The 21,563-nt window shown below is 42.2% G+C and overlaps 1 protein-coding gene across 1 annotated transcript in view; it reads left to right on the top strand.

Moving 5' to 3' along the window:
* LOC133496977 (apolipoprotein B-100-like) overlaps window positions 1–21,563 on the top strand; it is a 45,418-nt gene extending 23,855 nt beyond the window's left edge. Inside the window, exons 29-50 of the mRNA XM_061813115.1 lie at window positions 3,419–3,776; window positions 4,517–4,585; window positions 4,852–4,957; window positions 5,579–5,766; window positions 6,403–6,575; window positions 8,108–8,438; window positions 8,512–8,605; window positions 11,498–11,605; window positions 12,559–12,704; window positions 12,947–13,070; window positions 13,153–13,293; window positions 13,727–14,032; window positions 14,133–14,360; window positions 15,388–15,655; window positions 15,767–15,896; window positions 15,981–16,115; window positions 16,262–16,399; window positions 17,174–17,299; window positions 17,533–17,604; window positions 18,323–18,444; window positions 19,638–19,830; window positions 20,181–21,563. Of these exons, the coding sequence (XP_061669099.1) occupies window positions 3,419–3,776; window positions 4,517–4,585; window positions 4,852–4,957; window positions 5,579–5,766; window positions 6,403–6,575; window positions 8,108–8,438; window positions 8,512–8,605; window positions 11,498–11,605; window positions 12,559–12,704; window positions 12,947–13,070; window positions 13,153–13,293; window positions 13,727–14,032; window positions 14,133–14,360; window positions 15,388–15,655; window positions 15,767–15,896; window positions 15,981–16,115; window positions 16,262–16,399; window positions 17,174–17,299; window positions 17,533–17,604; window positions 18,323–18,444; window positions 19,638–19,830; window positions 20,181–20,312 (3,688 nt within the window). The 3' untranslated portion in view covers window positions 20,313–21,563. The remainder of the gene's footprint in view (window positions 1–3,418; window positions 3,777–4,516; window positions 4,586–4,851; window positions 4,958–5,578; window positions 5,767–6,402; window positions 6,576–8,107; window positions 8,439–8,511; window positions 8,606–11,497; window positions 11,606–12,558; window positions 12,705–12,946; window positions 13,071–13,152; window positions 13,294–13,726; window positions 14,033–14,132; window positions 14,361–15,387; window positions 15,656–15,766; window positions 15,897–15,980; window positions 16,116–16,261; window positions 16,400–17,173; window positions 17,300–17,532; window positions 17,605–18,322; window positions 18,445–19,637; window positions 19,831–20,180) is intronic.

Here is a 21,563-nt window from a genome sequence, read left to right as displayed (position 1 = left end):
ACGCAGACAAGACTCCCGCTACGACAGGTGCTTCGTGTTAATTTGAGGGAAAAAAATTACATTTAGCTGGTATAACGCCGCTTGTGTGGTCGCAATTGAAGCTAACAACGAATGCTAACAAGCGGCACTTGTTTTGTTCGTTTTTTTTCCCCTTTTTGTGCTCGTTAACGCCTGTACTTTTTGTTATGTGTTATTTACAACTCTCTATTTGATCTTAACTCTTCCCTATAACACAGGCTATTACTGTTGTCATATTTTGAGCCACTCATTTATTATGAGTTAATCTCAATTTAAGAGGTCATAACCAATTAAATGGGGTTTAATCAAGCAAAAAAAGCAAACCGATTTCAAGCAAAGATAATGCTTGAATTTATGTGGGCGCAGTCAAAACAGAGGAATTCAATTTACAGTAATTGATGCTGTGGTGTAGAAGGTTACTTACAGTATATGTATGTAATATTTTGCTCCCTCATGTTTAGCCAAAATAAGGTGACCAACATATTAGACTCACATTTACAAACTACAGGAGCAGTTACAGGTAATACGGGTGTAGTAACACTGTCAAAACTGCATTATCCTGGAGTGAAAGTGGATTATAAAATTATGTTTTTACTTAAAAAATGCAAATTTTGTACATTGAACTAAAGTGATCTGTGTGGTCGGGGCCAAAACACGTGACAGACAGCAAACATTTGTGAACATTACATTCCATTGTTTAATTGTTAATGATATGACACCTCTTGCAATTGTGCAAAGCGAAAACCAAGATGAAATGTTTGGACAGCAAACAGAATTAGGCTGTAGTTCCGTCAAATCTCTCCCTAAATGTTGAAAGTGGTCCGTCAAATCCCACTTTACACAAACGGGGAAATCAAAACTTTGTAGACGGGATTACACACAAAGAATACCACCTGGATCGGGAATACTGAGGACTCTCAAATCTGATTTTACGGTCCGAACGTGTTGAAATAAGTGTCACAAAATTATGTTTGTCTTCAATATATTTTGAATGACAACATAAAGCAATATGACAACGGTCATGACGAGATACCTCTGTCCTTTATAAAGGTTGAGGGTTCACTATTTTTTTCATCACAACGATAAAATGGCTGGTCTATTTCAAAGTCTTCTAGACAAATGCAAATAGTCATGACCGACACGACGGTTTCGTGGCATCGTTAGTCAGAGAAATGCAGAATTAGAACCTTCCAGACAAGATAAAAAGGTGATTTATTTTCATCATCATTTTTTATCACCCCGAGAAAACGGTCATTTTTGACTGTTGATCAAGTTCTGTAGTATTTCCTGAAATGATAATATACTGACAGGTCCAGCCCTCATTAATCATCTTATAGGAGTTCTCCAGAAGGGAAGTCATTTGTTTTGGAGGAACCTCATTTCTCGGATGTGCTAACGTCCAAATGAATCCTCAGTCTCAAAAGTAAAGGGACACTCATCCGTTTGCTGCAAACTTCATGATGAAATACTTCTGAGCGATGGATTATGCAAGCAAGACAGGATATGTTCCATGTTTTTAACTACTGTACGTCAGTCACCTTTTACAGTGGTCGTGCTGAAGTGACACATATGCGAGCTGAAAAGCATTTAATTATTAAAAAACACATGGTAGTTTTTTTTTAACTACTATATAAACTTGACTTTGATAGACGCTCTTACACTTGCCCCATACTAACAATAGTGTGTTGGAATTGACAGTGTAGGTATAAAGTTAAAGCGGAAATATTCAGGAATGACGTAGGTTGATGGACACACAGTGTAATGTTACCAGCTCTGTGATCAGTGAAACGACACAATCACACGCCCACACATTTGCCAATACTAATGATTACAGTGACATATTTGATTAAGGCAGTTAATAAAAAAAAAAGCAATGTGCAACCTTTTGAATTCCATCCTATGGGCCTTCTTGATAAACTCCACGATGACTTTGTCCTGGAAGCTTTCATCTGACTTGATCTTCTGAAGCATCCTACATTCAGTAGACATCATGACAAGGCCAGACACTCTGCTGTCCCATGGCTTTGCGCTGATAGGTTTTGATCCGTTTTAGTCCAGAGAATGTACTTTCCACCAAGGCGGTGGTGGATAGCAGAGTGAGGAACAGTTCACACAGTTTGTGGGGTTGCGGCATGGCATCACACAAGCCATTAGAGCGCAAGAAACGGGTAAATTCCGAGACGTTTTACCACACAAGGTATGTGCGGAGATCCACGCTCGTGCTTGCTCATAGCAGTGTGAAGGTTGTTTAGGTCATTATAACCTGCCATAGTGCACTCTGTGTCTTCCGTGGAAAAAAAGGAGACCGGGCCAGCAGAACAGTTTGCTAACCTGTAGACAGCCAGCTAGCCATTTATGTTTTTGTACGTGCTTGCTTGAAAGTGACAGACGGAATTCTTTCCCGTTTTCGTGATGACTACTTCAGGACTAGCCCGACCACTTGTAATTATATTGTTCTTTCCTTCAAAAGTTCTCCGGGAAAACAGCACTGAATGTAAAGACTGAATTCAAACAGCCTTTCGGAATTCATGATACTCGCTTGCGAAAAGCTAGAAAATTCAGCTTTTCGCAAGTAAAACAGGACAAATTAAACAGGAATTTAAGACCAAAACAGTAGAAGTAAGCTACTCTATAATAGAAGACACTGACAGATACATATTTTCAATGATTTTATTGAAGGGCTTAGTCATGCACTGCATATATAGGTTATTATGACCGCTGGCCACTGCTATACGTGTCTGGAGATCATTTAATATTAATTGTAGCCAGAGGGTTGCACCTTCTGAGGTGAGGATTGACCGCAGGTCAGGTCAGTTCAGCATGTAATGTAAGTGACAGTTTTATCAACATGATCAAAGAGTCAAAAGTAAGAGCTAACCCGCTGTTGCAGACGTTACCAGTAATAAAGAGAAACAGGAAAATCTCACAAACTATTATCAGCGAAAACTTGGGATGGAAGTGAACATTCGAGGAAAAATGATGGATCTAGTAGTATAATCATCCCCAAATAGAAACAATTAAAATAAGAAAATAGTGGCGTTAAAAGACTGGTATCAGTCTTCAATAAGATGAGGGACAGCTATCGTGAAACTCTAAATGTACTGCAAATTCTAATCCTAAAATACTTGCATATTTCAAACTTTTGTAGCAATCGCCTTCAAAATTAAGTTTACAGTTGGTCTAAAATGAAAAAAAAATACAGTGAAATATGTTCAGCAAATCGTTTTAATTCTGTTCTCCATAAAGATTCTGTGAAATTGTAATAGAAATAATCAAACAAGCTTATCATATTTATATTTATTGAATTTATTATATTATGCATGACATTACAAATCTATAGATTGTGTTTGTGTGCCTACTGTTGTATTCCGGGTGAACTAAAACACTCTGTTCTCTTTAGGCTTACCCGTGGCATGAGCATTCCATGCAGCATCCTAGGTATGAATGACGTGACCTGGCAGGAGACGAGAGGTGGGATGCTGCATGCAAATGGTGGTCCTGAGGCCGGGGGTGTCAGAGTCCACAGCGGCGGGCCCTTGGCCGCAGCGGCTGGCCAGGCTTCGGGAGGCCCCCATTTGCAGGGCATGGACAGGGCAGGCAACCCCACGCCGGGAATGCCGCAGCCTCCGTTGAGCGGTCGCTCGCAGGACGACGCCACGGTCAGCTACTTCTTCCAGAGGCAGCCCGGGGAGCAACTTGGAGGTTGCGCGCCGAACAAGCATCGCTGGCCCACTGGAGACCCCAACCATGTTGATCAGGTATCTTGCATTTGGTTGGGAAATTCTGATCAACCAAACCCGTGTCGGTGGAAGGCCCTGAAGTGACAGTTAATGTGCAAAGTCAAACAAGCCATTCGTATAATGTTTGTTGTCCAAGTTCTAATTTGAAAATATTTTCTTTTCCCATAAATAATAAAGTAAAGCCAATTTAATCAGCCCAGCCTTTACCTGTAACCATTATTAAACCTTTATTAACCTAAATAATGAATCATTGTCATTCAAGCCCAGCAATCCCCCGTCATTTGCAGAAGTTACAATCTCAAAACTGAATGTTTGTGCGTACCTAATGCCTTATCCACCTCTCCTGTAAAGCAGAGCATTTGCTTATCTTCAGAAGAACCAGAGGACATGATCTTTGTTCAAACAGGCCCCAATGTATATAGTGGTTTACATAAGAGGTTTTGCATTCACAGCAACAACTGTACAAGTTTTTCGTTTACTAGTTTGTGTGTTCTCTTCTACATCACAGTATATACTCAATTCATGAAATGTCAAAAGGCCTGTGATTTCAATGTAAACAAACCAAAGGGTGTTGAAACGTGTTCTTAATCAGCTAATGAACTTTAAAGTAAATCAGTTTCTTCAGTGAGGAGGATATTACATTTCCATCTATTGTCAGTGCTGGTTTTTGCTGTCCACCAACTCCAGCTCAGTCTCTCTTGTGCTGTTTGATTATGTGATTTATATTTAGATTAATGATTGTGTTCCTTTTGTTTCAGGTCCGTGCTGTGGATGAAATGAACTACGACTTTCAAGCGCTTGCTTTGGAGTCAAGAGGGATGGGAGAGGTATGATTTTTTTGTTGTCAGATCTTCTAATTTGTATTGATAAGTATGGTTGAAATATTTTTTTATACCAGAGATTATATTTATACCACCGCTAATACTCAAGTGTAATGAGACGAAAGTTGCTTTAGCAAAGGGGAATGGATTTTACTCTTGGAATGATGTTTTGAATTTAAATATTGTCCCCAATTACACCAACCTCTAAAACTATTATAATTAATCATCTCTGAAGCATCGCTAAATCTAATTTGTGGCTGTTTTGTTTGAAGCTGTTGCCGGCAAAAAAGCTCTGGGATTCAGATGAACTGGCAAAGGACGGAAGAAAAGGAATGCTTCTTGGAGAGGAGTGGAGGGACAATGCATGGGGGGCATCACGTGAGTGACACGCCTTTTTTTTTTTTTGCCTTAGATTTTCAAATTAATACCACGGGGTAATGGTGGAGCACTGAAAAAGTACCACAAGAATAATGTTGAGTATTTCAGAATAATATGGAAATTAGAAACATACATGTGTGACTTTTCAAGGTTACAAAAAACACACAATGAAGTAGTTTTTCTTTCAGCGCAAGAGTAGGCACTATGCTCAGATACATATGTATTACACACTTTTCATTTGATTGTTTGTATTTATGGGGTGTATGTTTTTTTTTTTTTTATGCACATTTACTGTAATTATGATTTTACCAATTGCCTCAGCATAGCTTGACCTGCACGCAAATGTGGATTTGGTCACCACTGGAGGATTGGAAACTGAGGACCCCCTATATGGATGAGAATAAAGTAATAAGCATGTCACGATTGAGAACAGCCCTAATTTTACAAATAAATTGTGTGAATGTAAAATTGAAGCTGTAATCCTACAGGATTAAAGTAAAAATATTGGAATATGCAAGTCTGGAAATAATTTGAACATTTTTTGGGAGGGGGAATCCATTCATAAATTTTTCATGGACAGTTATGTAGATGTTTGATCCCAGTCCTTTCCCTTTTCATCAGACCATTCAGTCTCCCAGCCAATTATGGTCCAGCGTCGGCCAGGTCAGGGTTTCCACGGGAACGGTGATGCGAATTCGGTGCTGTCTCCTCGTTCAGAGGGCGGAGGTTTAGGCGTGAGCATGGTGGAGTATGTCCTGAGCTCGTCTCCCGGTGACAAGATGGATGCCCGTTACAGGAACGGTGGTTATGTGAGTAGAAACACACTACCAGGTTTGACTTAAAGGCTACTGAAAATGCACTAATATCACTTTTGTTTTGACAAAGCACAAGTACTTAACATCTTAGTACTCACTGATGGAGAGTACCAATATTCCAGGATTCCTTTATGTTTTGCAGTTGTGATGAATCAGTTTAATTGCAACCAAATATTTTTCAAAAACTTGTAACCAGGGTTGTCTCAATCTGATCAGAAATTGGGGGCGATCACATAATTTTCAGATGATTGTTATTATCTGAAAAATAAAGTTGATTTTCCAGAGGTCATAAAGTACCCAAATAATCCTGAGGTCAAATTATATTGCCTTATGTGAATAGCAGTAATTTAGTTTTGTATTACACAAAGTAACATTTTAAGTTGGGTGGTGGCCTGAAAAGGATTTGAGGGGGAAAAAAAACATCCACAAAAGTGCTAGGATTCCACAAAAATGCTCCACTTTTCAAGCCCAGTTATGTAGCACCTGTTTGTTCATAAATGAACCAAAACAATAAAGAAGTCCACCCATATTATAGACCTACATTATTGGCATTGATTTTTATACTGGCATTTATGTATCCCTAAATTGAACCATCACTGGTCAACTTGGCTCATCTTATTAATGATGCAGGGTGGAGGCGATACGGATCAGGATGGACGAGAGAAGAACGATGGCCCAGAAAAAGTGTCTCCTTTTGAGGAAGATAAGAACCCAGATATGAAGGTGGGGGACGACAGTGATCCTGCGAAGGCCAATGGAAGAAGTTTACTAAATGGCATGGACAGAGACTGCAAAGACTTCAAGTGTGTTTTATAGGATGCTGGCAAAATTTTGAACGCACTGTTGTTGAAGACAGAAGTTTACGTACACTGTTCCGAAACACATTTTTGTCTCACTGAAGTCAAATCAGACTAAACCTCTCCTGTTTCAGGTCAGTCAGGATCACCAAAAAATTGATATGCTACATAATGAGAGAATGTCTTAAATAATTTAATATTATTTTCTTCAAGGTCAAAAGTTTACACACGTATAAAGTAGTATGGCTTTAAAGAACACGGGGGAGCCCAGATTATTGGGGCATGGCTTTGGAAGCTCCTGATAGGTTAACTGAAAAACCTGAAACATTCTGTTTCCTTGTTTGAAATCATGGGAAGATCAAAACGACTCCACAAGTCTGGCTCATCTTTGGGTGCAATTTCCTGATGCTTGAAGGTGCCTCGTTCATCTGTTCAAGCGATTATACGCAAGAGTAAACATGAGAACGTCCAGCCATCAGACCGCTCAGGGAGGAGACGGGATCTGTTACAGTGATGTATCTTGGTCCAAAATGTGCGAATAACCCCCAGAACAAAAACTCAAGTCCTGGTGAAGATGTTGGATGAAGCTGGCAGGAGAATGTCATTATCCATAGTGAAACGAGTCCTACAGCAACATGGACTGAAAAGCCACTAACAGAGAATGAAGCCATTACTCCTAAAAAAAAAAACATAATAAAAGCCACATTACAATTTGCAAAATGACAAAATCTTAACTTCTGGAGACGTCATGTGGTCTGATGAAACTAAAGTGGTGCTGTTTGGCCATAATGACCAACATTACATCTGGAGTAAGAGGGGGGAAGCTTGTAGACCTGAGAGCACGATACAAAGTGTGAAGCATGGAAGTGGTAGCATCACGTTGTTGGCCCGTTTTGCTGCAGCAGGAAGTGGAGCTCTTGATACAGTAGACATCATGAAGAAAGAACATTACAAGGCAACATCTCAGGTCATTAGCCTAAAAGATAAAAGTTTGGCGCAACTGGGGCTTCCAAATGGACAATGATCCTACACATGCTCCCAATGTGGTTAAAAAAAAAAAGTGGCTTGAAGGAATTAAGTCAGTGTGTTGGAGTGGGCATCACAAAGCCCTGATTTGAATCCCATCGAAAATTTGTTGGCAGATCCGAAAAAGTGCATTCAAGCAAGGCAACCGACAAACCTGACACCAGTTGTGTACAGAGGAATCGGTCATGATTCCAGCAGAGTAGGTTGCGGAAAGTTACCCAAAAGTTTGACCCAAGTCATGTAGTTCAAAGGAAATGTTAGTGAACTTTTGACCTTGAAGAAAATAATGTGAAATTCTGTCATTATTGTGCCATTTAACAAAATTAAATAATTTTGGTGATCCTGACTGACCTGAAACAGGAGAGGTTCAGTCTTATTTTACTTCAGACAGTGAGACAAAAACTGTAAAGTGTTTTGTGTAAACTTCTGGCTTCAATTGTATTGATTGGCTCGTAATATTTACAAATCAACCCTAAATACTAATGTCCTAACGTAACTTATGTACCCATCAGTCCAACTCCGGGGAGCCGGCAAGCTTCTCCCACTGAAGCTGTGGAGAGGATGGGCCCTAACCAGACAGGATTGGAGATGATGAGCCAGCACCATGTTCACGCCCATGCCCACGCTCATGCCCATGCCCACGCTCACGCCCACGCTCTACAACAACAGAACCACAGCAAGGGCCCGGTGGAAGACTTTCAGAACCAGGAAGCCCAGAACATGGGTGGCATGGAGCAACAAGCCGGTGTGGAATCCCTCCAGTTTGAATATGCAAGCAACCAGATTCAGGTGGACTCCTCCGGAACCCCAGTTGGATTGTTTGACTACAGCTCTCAGCAGCAGGTCTGTTTTTAAATGAAGAACTCCCTAATTTCAGTTTTGTATCATGCTTTAAACCTCTTGGGTCCATTTCTAGTTATTCCAGAGGTCAAATCCCCTGACTGTTCAGCAACTCACAGCAGCCCAGCAGCAACAGTATGCCCTTGCAGCAGCTCAGCAGCAACACCTCGGTAAGTTATTTCATACTATTTAGGGGACCAAGCAGCGATCGATAGGGAGCTACCATCGGTCCCCTCTTGTATCTGTAAGGATTATTCTTATTTTAGTCACAAAAACAAGGCCAAAAATGAGGCCCTTACCATGCATGAATACTCACTAGTTTGGGAGACAATTTTATATTTTCAAGTTTTTATGCACCTTTTCCAAAAAATGGCTCCACAGCATTACCGAGAACAGCCCAAACTTCATCAAACCGCAACTTTGCAATCCTATGCGCAGGAGCTCTGAAATTTTGTAGGCATATAGAGCGAGCCAGGCCCCCCCTCCACACACACACAAAAAAATTATCACCTACGATGTCGTAGCTCGTACAGGGAATGACCTTTTGAAGGCAAAAATGTGCTTTTCTCATTCTTTTGGAATTTTGCGTACTCCCAGAGTTGATTGGATTTGCTTCAAAACCTGCTGTGTACATTAAAAATTGTTGGTTTCTGCATTTCTTGAAATATATGTCAGGGCCACTCCTTCAAATTTGTCATTTGGCACACACTGCACAAATGAGGCCGACCAGTAACGGCAAAGCTAACTACTACTACTGACAACGAAGCTGATAGAAGGCATCAAGACAAACAAAAAAAGTCAGCGCGGGTGATGTCGTAGCTCGTAAAGGGAGTGAGCTATTACCTTTTGTTTGAAAACATTGTTTTTTGGGGGGGCGGGGTATACTTTCGCTGTTTACTTGTACTGCTTCAGTCCAATTACCTTCAAACTTGCTGCGCACCATTTCTAGATTTAAAAGGTCTCTCATTTCACCAAAAGGTACCAAACTAGCTGCCTACATGTGTCGATGCCTGCCGTTTATCAATACTTCAGACGCCCATCCCCTAAATGCGCCACAAAGAGCGCTGCAACTTTGTAATCCTACCCTTCCCCCTTTTTTTGGAAGGTTACTCCTGTTGTACTGCGAGTAATACTTTAGTTAACTCTTCAGTTAAAACTCGTCAGCTAGGTGTATTGGCTGCGTTCTCTCATTTTGTCAGTAGAACCTCTTTACTAAAATCAACAGAAAATGCTCTACCACCCTTTTGAAGATCCCAATTGTGCTTTTTTAGGCCGCTGCTCATCCAGCATTTTCCTGGTTTGTATTTACCGGTTCTCAGTGATGATCGACCATTATTTCCTGGTCTCTGGTGCCCTCATGTTGCTCTAATGTATCATTACATCTGTTCCTCAATTGAAATGCAATACATAGGCAACATAGTTGAGCGTTTTTGTTCCGACTTTTTTATTTCTCAATTGGTTCTCACCGTTCCTGCATTTACTTGTTCAGCTCCTTCATGCTGACGTGGGAATGTTACATTTCCCAATTTTCCTGCAATTTCAATATACAAGCCTGAACTTCCTTCCTACTTTTTACAATTTTATTTCAAACTATTTCTCAATGGATGTGCACCGTTCCAACTTCCGCATGTTACGCTCCTTCCTGTCGACCTGTGAATAAGTCACTTTTCCCTACTTTCCCGCCAGTTCATAATTTAACCCTGAACTTCCTGCTTTTTACTCATTTATTTCTAACTTCCGTGTTTTTCCATGAATTCCCACGGCTCCAACTTCAGTGTGTTTCACTCTTACAAGCCGACCTGTGAACACGTACCAGTTCCCATATTTCCCGACATTTCTACATAAAAGCCTGAGCTTCCTCTTTTTCCACATTTACTTCTAACTTATTTCTCAACAGATTTGCACCGTTCCTACTCTGTATTTTCTTGGCATACTGTGCGGCACGCATCCTGTAGCCCAGCGTCCATTTGCGTTCCGGGGGCCGTTTCCGGCCCCAACCTCGACACACCAGTACCCTGACCTCCAGGACCACCCGCCACCGGTACCCCATTGTGGCACAGCCTGTATGGTGCGCAAACTACGACCTGGGGGCTGCTTGCAGCCTGGGGCCGGTTTGCGGCCCTTTGCCTCGCTACTATCTCGACCAGTACCCTGTCATGCAAGTACCCCAACGTGGCAGAGGGTGTACTGTACGGCTCGGGGAGCATTTCGCCGCCCTTAATTCCGCATGCCGCTACCCCAACCTGCTGGTATTTCCGCATGCAGTGACCCCAACACGCAATTAACCCGACCTGCTGGTATCTCGACGTGCGACTACCCAGACTTGCAAGTCCCTCCCAACATCGTGCAGGTGCAAGGTCTCTATCGTACCCATATCTATTTTTTTTTATGTTCCCATAGCTATTTTTTTTCATCCTGGATTCTGCCAAGCTATCTAATTTGGTCCAGTTAAGTATGATGGGCATTTTTGTTGTTTCTTGCAAAGGGCACCAGAGAAAGTGACTGTAACATAGAAAGTCAGCTTGACAACACTGCCTTTTTGTTACCCGGCGGAGTACCAAACTAGAAATGTTGTGACTAATCTGGGAAGCCAGGTCTTGCTTCCACCAAGTGATAAGCTCTGGAACAGTATACATTTTATCCTTTACATTGAAATTCCACAAAATAGGCACATGTATGTCCAAACTGAAGAGCTGACAATAAGCGCCTTTTGCTTCTTATACAAAACCTGCCACAGCCTTTTTCACACAGTGTGATGCTGGCGTCCGCTTGGTGGACAGACAAATAACTGCGTTGTTCTATGTTACGAATTAAATAAAAGGGAAGGAAACAAGTGCCAGTATTAAAAAGTAGATTATACTGGCAAGTGGAATACTAAATTTCTTATCTCTCATTGTCAGACTTAATTTCATTCGCAGTGTTATCACCTCTCCACACCTGGTGGGGGAACCCATAAGATAGCAGAATGTAGTGAACTTGAGTATAGGTTAGTGGTTTCAAGACATTATTTTTTTTTAAGAAAATATAATTCACATGTTCAATTTTGTTCCCTTTTACTTTAGCTGGCCTCGCTCCTGCATTTGTGCCAAACCCTTACATCATCAATGCTGCGCCCCCTGGAGCTGATCCATACACTGCAGCAGGGTTGGCAGCAGCAGCTACTCTTGCTGGTGATCACAACACACTTTCTGATTTATTTAAATTTTTTTTTTTCAAATTATTCACATAGAGTTGGGTTTGGATTACATTTCTTACACCCCTGCGGATGACAAAAATCCATGAATAAATGATGCAGTATTAATGTACCTATTTATGATGAGCACCATATTTTTGCCAACAAAAAAATCACTTAAGTCTTAAATTTGATCCAAAATGGACAGCATATCTTATGTGCACAATTGTGTGGCTGCCCAATGACGTACACTTGCACACACTGTTTACACTGTTAGCATGTATGCTAGCACGTTTTAATGTGTATGTAAGATACCATATGGTGGGCCTCACAAGGCAGAGAGGAATACACTAATTGCTTTTTAAATCTGTAAGCAGAAGAAGCTTACGTTGCCTCGCACGCTGCCTGTGTAGTTTTATTTGCTCATTAAGCTATTCTGTTTGCTGTGGTGTAATAATTTGAGTTTCGATGTAACACCGCAAGTATGAACAACATTGTAAGTAATGACATGTCTACATAGGCAATTTAAGATTCTTCCGCTTACAGATGTGTAACGCAATTGTTCCTCAGTGGCTTGTGAGCGCCATCATAAGTTAGCTTCCATACACACTAAAATACGTGCCAGCATGCATGCTAACAGTGATCCCAGTGTGTTTAAGTGTACTTTCTTGGACAAGTCACACATTTGCTAATGTTGGAGCTTGATGTGCGCATAAGATGCGCCATGTCTAATGTGGCACCTCGTCTATTTAGAAGAGAATGTAAGACCTCTATGGTCGTGAAAATATGATACATTAAAAAAAAAAAAACTTGGAGAGAAAAATCCACGAGTATGCTGGGCCGCGAACGGTGAACCACGAATGGGCAATGGCACACTATGTATTTTTTTCCAACTTTTTCAACAGTCACCAACATCAACGTCATATAGTATTTTTTTGCCCCTCCCTACAGGCCCCACAGTGGTTCCACCACAATACTACGGTGTTCCTTGGGGGGTGTACCCAGCCAATCTTTTCCAACAACAAGCCGCATCTACTGCCAATCACTCTGCTAATCAGCAAGCATCCAATCAGGGACCAGGGCCAGGCCAACCTCAGGTACGTGTAATGTGCTAATTTTACCTTTAACTTGCTCTGCGTTAATGACAGCCAGCTGCACTGTAGGCTTCAAACACAACAGAAGCGAAGAGAATATTGCTTTTGGGAGCTGTTTGCCTTGGAAAAAAGGCCTTGATTCGAAAGCTCTTTCAGACTGTTCCTTAGATTGCTGTTTGAATAGAGTTCTGTTTTGTGGCTAAGTTACAATGATGTGTTGATGACAATATCCTACAAACCACCAGGTAATGCGCACAGGAAACAACCAGCGTCCTCTTACGCCTGGGCAAGGTCAACAAAGTCAGCAGGAATCCCTGGCTGCAGCAGCAGCTGCTGCAAACCCCGCACTGGCATACACAGGAATGCCCGGTTAGTGCATATCCTCTTCACCATTAGGAAATGCACATTTTATTTTATTTACTTTACAGACTAATTTGCTTTCTCTTCTCAGGTTATCAGGTGCTGGCCCCTGCAGCTTACTACGACCAGACCGGGGCCCTAGTGATGGGTCCTAGTGCTCGGACTGGCCTCGGTGGTCCAGTTCGTTTAGTTCAGACTCCTCTCCTCATCAATCCTGCAGCAGCACAGGCCGGTAAGTAATCATGGAACGTGTATGGGTGTATGGTAAATAGTTATTTATATTCACAACCTGGAAAGGACAGCACTTTATTACTGAAATGAAATTTGACATCCAATATTTATATAGGCTTTGGTCCCCATGAATTTTTCCAATCAACTGTGCCCATAGAAACCTCGAGGAAGGATTTTATGTCGCAGTATTTTCCTTTAATAGACACCATGATGATTGCAACCCATCATCTTTTGTGGTGGTCATATTTGAAACTTTTTGTGGTATTTCTAATTAAGGTGTAGTATAAAACATTAAACCTAAAACATTTTCATCTGGTGAAGGAAATGTTAAAAGCCTGAAATTCTACATGACATGAATATGCTTAAATATGGCCAAAACTGAAATCACACAGATTTTCCATTTCTTCACCACACTCTTCATACTCTCTGACCAGCAGCTGCGGTGTCTGCGTCTGGTTCTGGTAGCAACATGTCTGGCCCTCCAGCAAACGGCATGTACCGCTCCATGCCTCAACCCCAACCTCAGCCACAACAGCAGCAAGCGCCCCCGCAGAGCAGCGGCTTGCAGTCAAGTTCTTTCTACGGATCCGGGTCGGTCCCCAATACGTCTCAGAGCAGCTCACTTTTCTCCCATACATCTGCTCAACCTCCGCCCCAGAGCTCCTCGCTGGGCTTCAGCAGCACCGGCAGCTCGCTCGGTGTGGGTCTGGCCTCTGCCCTCGGAGGGTTCGGCTCGTCAGGTCAGTGACCAAAACCCGAGGTTGTTTGCTGTTTTACCTTTTGCTTTTGCTTTTATTAAAATCTCCTCACTATAGTACTTTGTCTTTTTATTTCTGGTAGTATCGAGCTCTACAAGCAGCAGTGTGTCTCGCAGGGACTCGCTGTTGACGAGTTCTGATCTTTACAAACGCGGCAGCAGCAGTTTAACTCCCATCGGCCAGCCCTTTTACAACAGCCTGGGTTACTCCTCGTCACCCAGCCCGATTGGACTCACCCCCGGGCATTCGCCTCTCACTCCCCCTCCCTCTCTGCCCTCCTCTCACGGGTCCACCTCCAGCCTTCACCTCGGTGAGAGAATATTTCTTTGATGTCCATAGAATTAATAAGAGGTTGCGATGCACAACTGAGTCAATGTTTCCAATGTTGACTATGATCAGCTCATTTGCACAAGAGAATAAAGTGTTTAAATTTACCAGTTCCACTGTACAATAATTCTCGACGTATTATCAGGGTGTTCCAAAATACTGGACATTTTAAATAAGATTTGAGTAATTACATCTTTGGTAAACGAGATTAGATGGGCTTCATGTTAAAGAAAAACATATCAAAACTAAAACAATATTGATTTTACAACCTGTTTTGCAAAAAAAAAAAAAAAAAAAAAGACACCTTTTACTTTTTCCCCCCTTAATTTTGACTTTTTTTGTGTGATGTCCAAAGCTGCTTCCAGTTTTATGAATATCTGATTATATTACTACACTCTCACTTGAGTATGCTCGGCATGTGTTAACATAAAATTCCTTTGCGTTCCTAGTAAATGCTGTTGATCATGCTGGACAAAAAGGTAAAAAAAAAAAAACAAAAACTAACAAATTTGCATCCAAGTTTACACATATACATCTCAATATAATTTAGGACAAAATTCTATCCATTTTCTGAGTCGCTTATCCTCATGAAAATCGCGGGATTGCTGGAACCAATCCCAGCTGTCATCGAGCAGGAAGAAGAATATGCGCTGACCTAGTTGCCAGCCAATAGCATGATCACACCTAGAGGTAATTTAGAGTCTCTAATTAATGCATGTTTTTTGGGATGTGGGAGGAATCCGAAGTGCCCGGAGAAAACTCATGCAGGCACCGGAAGAACATGCAAAGGTCACACAGGCGGGGGTCAGGATTTGAACCCCATTCCTTAGAACTGTAAGGCTGCACCACCGTGCTTAAGACAGAATTGACCGTGTTACCGATATTGACTAAAAATTGATGTACGGCGTTTTTGTCACACCCTGTATAGTAAAATCGTAATAGTCTTTTAGGTGGGGGACGAGGGGGTATATTTCCAGTTTATGGTCATGGCTATTATCCTGTAATCCCAGGTGGCTTGACAAATGGCAGCGGGCGTTACATCTCTGCAGCACCCGGAGCTGAGGCCAAGTACCGCAGTGCCGGTGGGACGTCCAGCCTATTTAATTCCAGCAGCCAGCTCTTTCCCCCGTCTCGGCCCCGCTACAGCCGATCAGACATGATGCCCTCCGGCCGCAGCCGCCTCCTGGAAGATTTTCGCAACAACCGCTTCCCAAACCTCCAGCTCCGAGACCTCCCCGGACACATGGTGGAGTTCTCTCAAGATCAGCACGGATCAAGGTTGACGAAATGTGCTTTCGTATTTCATAATAGCCGCCCAGCTATTTCCGTAACGACAAATGGTTTGAGACAGATTATTTTTTGGCACAGTTTTTAAATCTCTCCTCTCAGATTCATCCAGCAGAAGCTGGAGCGAGCCAGTCCCGCTGAGAGACAGATGGTTTTCGGCGAGATTCTCCAAGCAGCCTACCAGCTGATGACTGATGTGTTTGGGAACTACGTCATCCAGAAGTTCTTCGAGGTATGACTGGAATCCGTTAACAACGAGGACTCGATTTGCGGAGTTGTCATATTAAATTTGGATGCTGTGGTTTCTGCGTTGTAGTTTGGAAGCGCAGACCAGAAGCTGGCTTTGGCGACCCGAATCCGTGGCCACGTCCTCCCGCTGGCTTTACAGATGTACGGGTGCAGGGTCATTCAGAAAGCGTTGGAGTCCATTTCTTCTGAGCAGCAGGTAATTGTAAGTGAGATTTTACTTTAAAATCAGTTTGCCTCATTTGATTGGGATACTTGTTTTCATTGCAACAAACTTCAGCCTTTCATTTCAACAAGGTGAGCTCCTTGGGAAAGGTCTCAGCTCTTTCGTTCAATTGATTTTGGTTTCAGAGCGACATTGTTCGTGAGCTGGACGGCCACGTTTTAAAGTGTGTGAAGGACCAGAATGGAAACCATGTGGTGCAGAAGTGCATTGAGTGTGTCCAGCCTCAAGCGCTACAGTTCATTATCGATGCCTTCCAAGGCCAGGTATGCATGTGTATTCAATTAATGTCAATGAAGTTCTCACGTTTTTGCAAATTGCAACCTCTCCTCTTACAGGAGCCTTTCCTCAGGTCATCGCCGGCTGTTTGTTTCCAAACATAAGTACCGTAATTCCCGGCCTACAGAGCGCACCTGGTTATAAGCCTCACCCAGTACATTTGTAAAGGAAATACCATTTGGTACATACATAGGCCGTAGCCGTGTAAAAGCCGCAAGTGCCCACAATTGAAACCGACATTGAAACATGAGATATTTACAAAGAAAGATGGTACACAGAGTTTAATGCTAGCGCCGCTGCGCTAACGCTAATGCCGCCGTGCTAACAGCGCCGGTTAAAAACAAAAACCATACTGGTAAAAATCCCTGAGACACGGCAGTAACACGCTAGCGCAGCAATATAAGGACCGGACTGGTAAAAGTCACTTCCTCGGCACATATGTTCCACCCCACCAGTCTCACCCTTACCTTTTCCGCTCGAATGCCCATTTGCGGCCATTAGGGGAAAAAAACATGCACAAATTAGCCGCATTACCGCATAAACTGCAGGGTTGACAGTGTGTGAAAAAAGTCATGGTTTATAGGCCCGAAAATATGGCATATCATTTTTTGTGATGATGTAATGTCAGCAAAAGAGAGAAGAGTGTTAGTAAGGGTCCATTTGAACAATGGAAGCTACAAATAATAGTGCCAAGAAAAGATAATCGCTTAATATTCCAGCCCTATGTGTATTTATGTGTTATCCTCCTGTTGCTTTTACAGGTTTTTGTCCTCTCCACGCACCCTTACGGCTGTCGGGTAATCCAAAGGATTCTGGAGCACTGCACCCAGGAGCAGACTTTGCCGATACTGGAGGAGCTGCATCAGCACTCTGAGCAGCTGGGTCAGGTGAGGATGCCCCACCTCATTATCCACGCGTTCAGTTTCAGGTGCATTTGTTTGTTTCCAGAAATGTGACTCATCACTGTTATGTGCATGTTTCGCAGCATTTCATATTTTAGCCTCTTAGCCGGTGTGTTTGCTAAATGTAAACAACAAATGTTATTTGTGCTGTTAGCGTTCATTACATCTGACATGTGAATATTGAAACATCCCCACCCCCCCTCACCTATTCCATCCAGAAATATCAAGGCGTATCATTGGAGATGACACCCAAAACATATTATACAGTGTCCCGTGATGCACTGTTCAAGGTCAGAGCAATTTGCCTCTCTCTAAAAGATTTTTTTTCACCACCTTCTTCTCTTCCCTTTTCTGATGATTTTTAATATTAAGATAGATGGCGCTTCCAACTTTTAGGGGTCCTTAATCTACCAATCTTTTTTTTTTTTCCTTGCCTCTGCCCTTTCTCACTTAATGCCGCAGAAGATTTACGAGGCTTCTCTTCCGCCTCGTGTTCCTATTTCATCCGGCGTTCCCAATCTTAATCTTTTGATAAATGCTCCCCAAAGACTTCAAATGCTGCTTGAGTTTTAAATAATTGGATAATAAATTAAACTTGGGTGCAAAATTACACCTTAAAGTGGAACATATTTGACAGGAAATCCATTTGAGAGCAAATTTTAAAAGCTGGTTGTTAGTCAGAATTGCTAGTTTTTAATTTGAACAATTCCGAGTGGTGTTGTCTCCCTTCCGCTCACACCTAAGGGCAAAGATGCTGCTGGTTCTGTCGACAGCTCGGTCCTTTTTGCAAACCATCAGGATCTGTTTTGTCTGACCTTCTGCAGTGATGACATCATAGTCAACTTGGGGGTGTCTCATTTATCTTCCATCGTGTCCATGCATGATTACCTCAAACGACGTAGTGCACGAGTGTCAGACGAATGGCTGTCACGCTGCTTCTTTGTAAGACTCAAAATCGTTGATCGTGGGCATTTGTCGTCTCCCCCTCCTCCCCGCGCTCTCCTCCAGGATCAGTACGGCAACTACGTCATTCAGCATGTTTTGGAGCACGGCAGACCAGAAGACAAGAGCAAGATAGTCGCAGAAGTGCGAGGAAAGGTCCTTCTACTCAGCCAACACAAATTTGCAAGGTATAACACCGGTTCCATCCTGCATAAAAACAAAACAAAGTTAAACCACCACCCCACAATCCATAATGACCTATTGGAACTGTACCAGTTGCCATACATTCATTCGTGAAGACACTGATTTAATTTAGCTGCATGTAAAAACATAAGTACCAGCTGGTGTACTGGGATTTCCCCTTTTGGCGAAACAATATTTATGAAACTTGGGTTTGATACTACCCGAGGAAATGTCACACTTTCTTTTTGACAAGTATTTCCTCTTTTTTTCTAGACCTTGTACTGTATTTCAACCTACTAAATTTATAATTAATAATAATTTAAATAAATCAAACCTACAGAGCGCACCTGGTTATAAGCCTCACGCAATACATTTGTAATGGAAATAACATTTGGTACGTACACACGCCGCAGCTGTGTAAAAGCCACAAGTGCCGACATTGAAACACGAGATGTTTACAAAGAAAGACGATACACAGAAAGAGTTTAACGTTTGGGTAATCAAGGCTGAGGGCTACTTCGTTAGAACTGATTGTACGAAGGGCTGCATGACTTGTTTGCAGCAAACTTCAGTCATAATTCATTATACACACACAAAATATTTTCATTTATTTTTTTTGTATGATGTGCCATGACAGGTATTTTGAAAAATGTAAACAACATAAACAAGTCAGATTAAAAATTTAAAGCGGTGGTATTTTTAGAACATGCCTCGGGTGCGGCTTAAATTGTCGTCGCAGGCTACCATGCGCCCACGGGCACCACGTTGGTGACCCGTGGTTTAATGCTAGTGCCGCACGAACAGGGCCAGTTGGGGAAAAAAAAAAGGAATACATACTGGTAAAAATCACTGAAACACGACAGTAAAACGCTAGCACAGGGCTAACAGGGCCGGACCGGTAAAAGTCACTTCCTCGGCACATATATTCCACCGGTCTCACTCTTACCTTTTCCGCTCAAGTGCCCCCTTGCAGCCGTTAGAAAAATGCACAAATTCATCACCGCATAAACCGCAGGGTTGAAAGCATGTGGAAAAAAATTGCAGCTTATGGGCCGGAAATTACAGTACTATGAAAGTGAGTTTGGTCCCATTTCCATGGCAATAGTGGGAATGTTGAGCTGTGTCCAAATTTACGGGCGTCGCTGGGCCCCAGGCGGCTATTTCCTGTGTAATTATCGCTTCTTTTTTTGGCCGTCAGTAACGTCGTGGAGAAGTGCGTGATCCACTCCTCGCGTGCCGAGAGAGCGCTGCTGATCGACGAGGTGTGCTGCCAGAAGGACGGCCCCCACAGCGCCCTGTACACGATGATGAAGGACCAGTACGCCAACTACGTTGTCCAGAGAATGATCGACATGGCCGAACCGGCTCAGCGTAAAATCATCATGCACAAGGTAGACGTGCCGGCACGTTAAAGGGCGGACGGACGCATTAAAGTTTGTTTTCTTGAGTTACAACGTGCCACTATAAAATACTGCAGGTAATCTTTATTTAAATTTGAATTTTAACATTTAACAGTAAATTTCCGGGGGATACATTTGAAATGATAAAACTTTGCACCACATCTTCCGCAGGGATGTTAAGTTTGCAGATCAGGTTGTTTTTTTTTTTTTTTAATATAGACAATGTCCGAATTTTGTTTGAAATAGTACTTGAGATCTGAATGTTTCATGGGCCAAAAATTATAATGTATATTAAAAAAAAATAACTTTTTTTTTTTTTTTTTTTTTTTTTCCCTCCCTAGATTCGGCCTCACATTGCCACCTTGCGCAAGTACACGTATGGGAAACACATTCTGGCCAAACTGGAAAAGTACTACATGAAGAGCGGCTCTGAGCTGGGTCCCATAGGCGGCCCCGCAAATGGCCTGATGTAGTCAACTCTTGACGACATGAACTACCCCCACCCAAAAAATAAGAGGCACAGGGTCTCAGCATATTAAGATGTTTGCTTAACCTCTTTTTTTTCCCAGGGCGATTTTCAGAAAAAAAAAAGACAGATCAATTTCACCGTAAAAGGCCGTGACAACTTGATTTTTGCCACTGTGCCGCCCCCGGTGAGGTCCCAATTTGGCCCCCCCAGCCCGCCGCGAGCAGCGTAAATCGGCAAGCCGTTTTTGGGGCGTGAAGCACAAGACCATTGTTAATTATGTAATTGATGTATGTGACTGGTTTTCATATTGTACATTTTTTTTTTTTTTACCTTGTAAATTGTTTGTAGAAAAAGAAAAAAACACATTTGTTGAAACTTCTTACAATTCATACCAGGAAGTGACCTATTAAAGCTAAAAAAAAAAAAATGAATAACAAAATTCCATTTGCTTTTTGAACTGACTTCTCCAAGTCCAGGAAATTTGATATTTATAGATATAACCCCATGCAGAGTTGAAACAATAGCCGAACACGCCAAAGCAAACTGCAAAGTACAGGCAAAGGCAAAACGTGTGCGGGGTGCCACCGGTTTTGTCAAAAAGACCCTTTTTGCTCGCTTAATTTGGGGGACAACTCGGTGGTATATATATATATTTTTTGTAATGGGGCCTTTTTTTTTTTTTTTTTTTTTAAACCTTGCACCCCCTCCTCATCACATCCTCCCTTTTTCACCATGTTCACCATCTCGGCCAGCAGCAGCTTGACGTCTTGTTTTTGTTACCCAAAAGGCCCAAAAGAGGCTTTCTGCTTCCATTAGTTGATTTTTTTTTTTTTTAAACTGAACAGGTACTAACAAGCGAAGTTGTAAAAAGCTCCAGAAGGGCTCGCTCGGTTTTAAATGACACTATCAGCGGAGATTCAATGATGCGGTGAGAGGCATTTGGGCACATGCCGTGGAAGGTTAGAATTCACCCCCGACCCCCCCTGTTAATTCTTTTTAGTGTCTTTTTAAGTAGGAAATGAACACTGCTCTGAGCTAACTTTATGTACTAAATCATCTCTGGCTTAAAAAAAAAAAAAAAAAAAAGTAGTTTAGTGTAGCATCTTTACGTGCGATTCTTAATTGCTTTTGCTTTCGGGTCGCCGCGACGGACTAACGCCCCCGCCCCAACCGTCGTAGAATGAGCGACGTAAAAGTGAGCTTGGTCCCGGCGTTGTACGTGGGAGAGAATGAAATACCGGGGACTTGTGGAGGA

This window comes from Syngnathoides biaculeatus, chromosome 23, assembly GCF_019802595.1.
Source record: "Syngnathoides biaculeatus isolate LvHL_M chromosome 23, ASM1980259v1, whole genome shotgun sequence".
Taxonomy (NCBI): Eukaryota; Metazoa; Chordata; class Actinopteri; order Syngnathiformes; family Syngnathidae; genus Syngnathoides; species Syngnathoides biaculeatus.
Note: the sequence above shows the minus strand (reverse complement) of the source record. Positions and strands in the feature narration are given on the sequence as shown.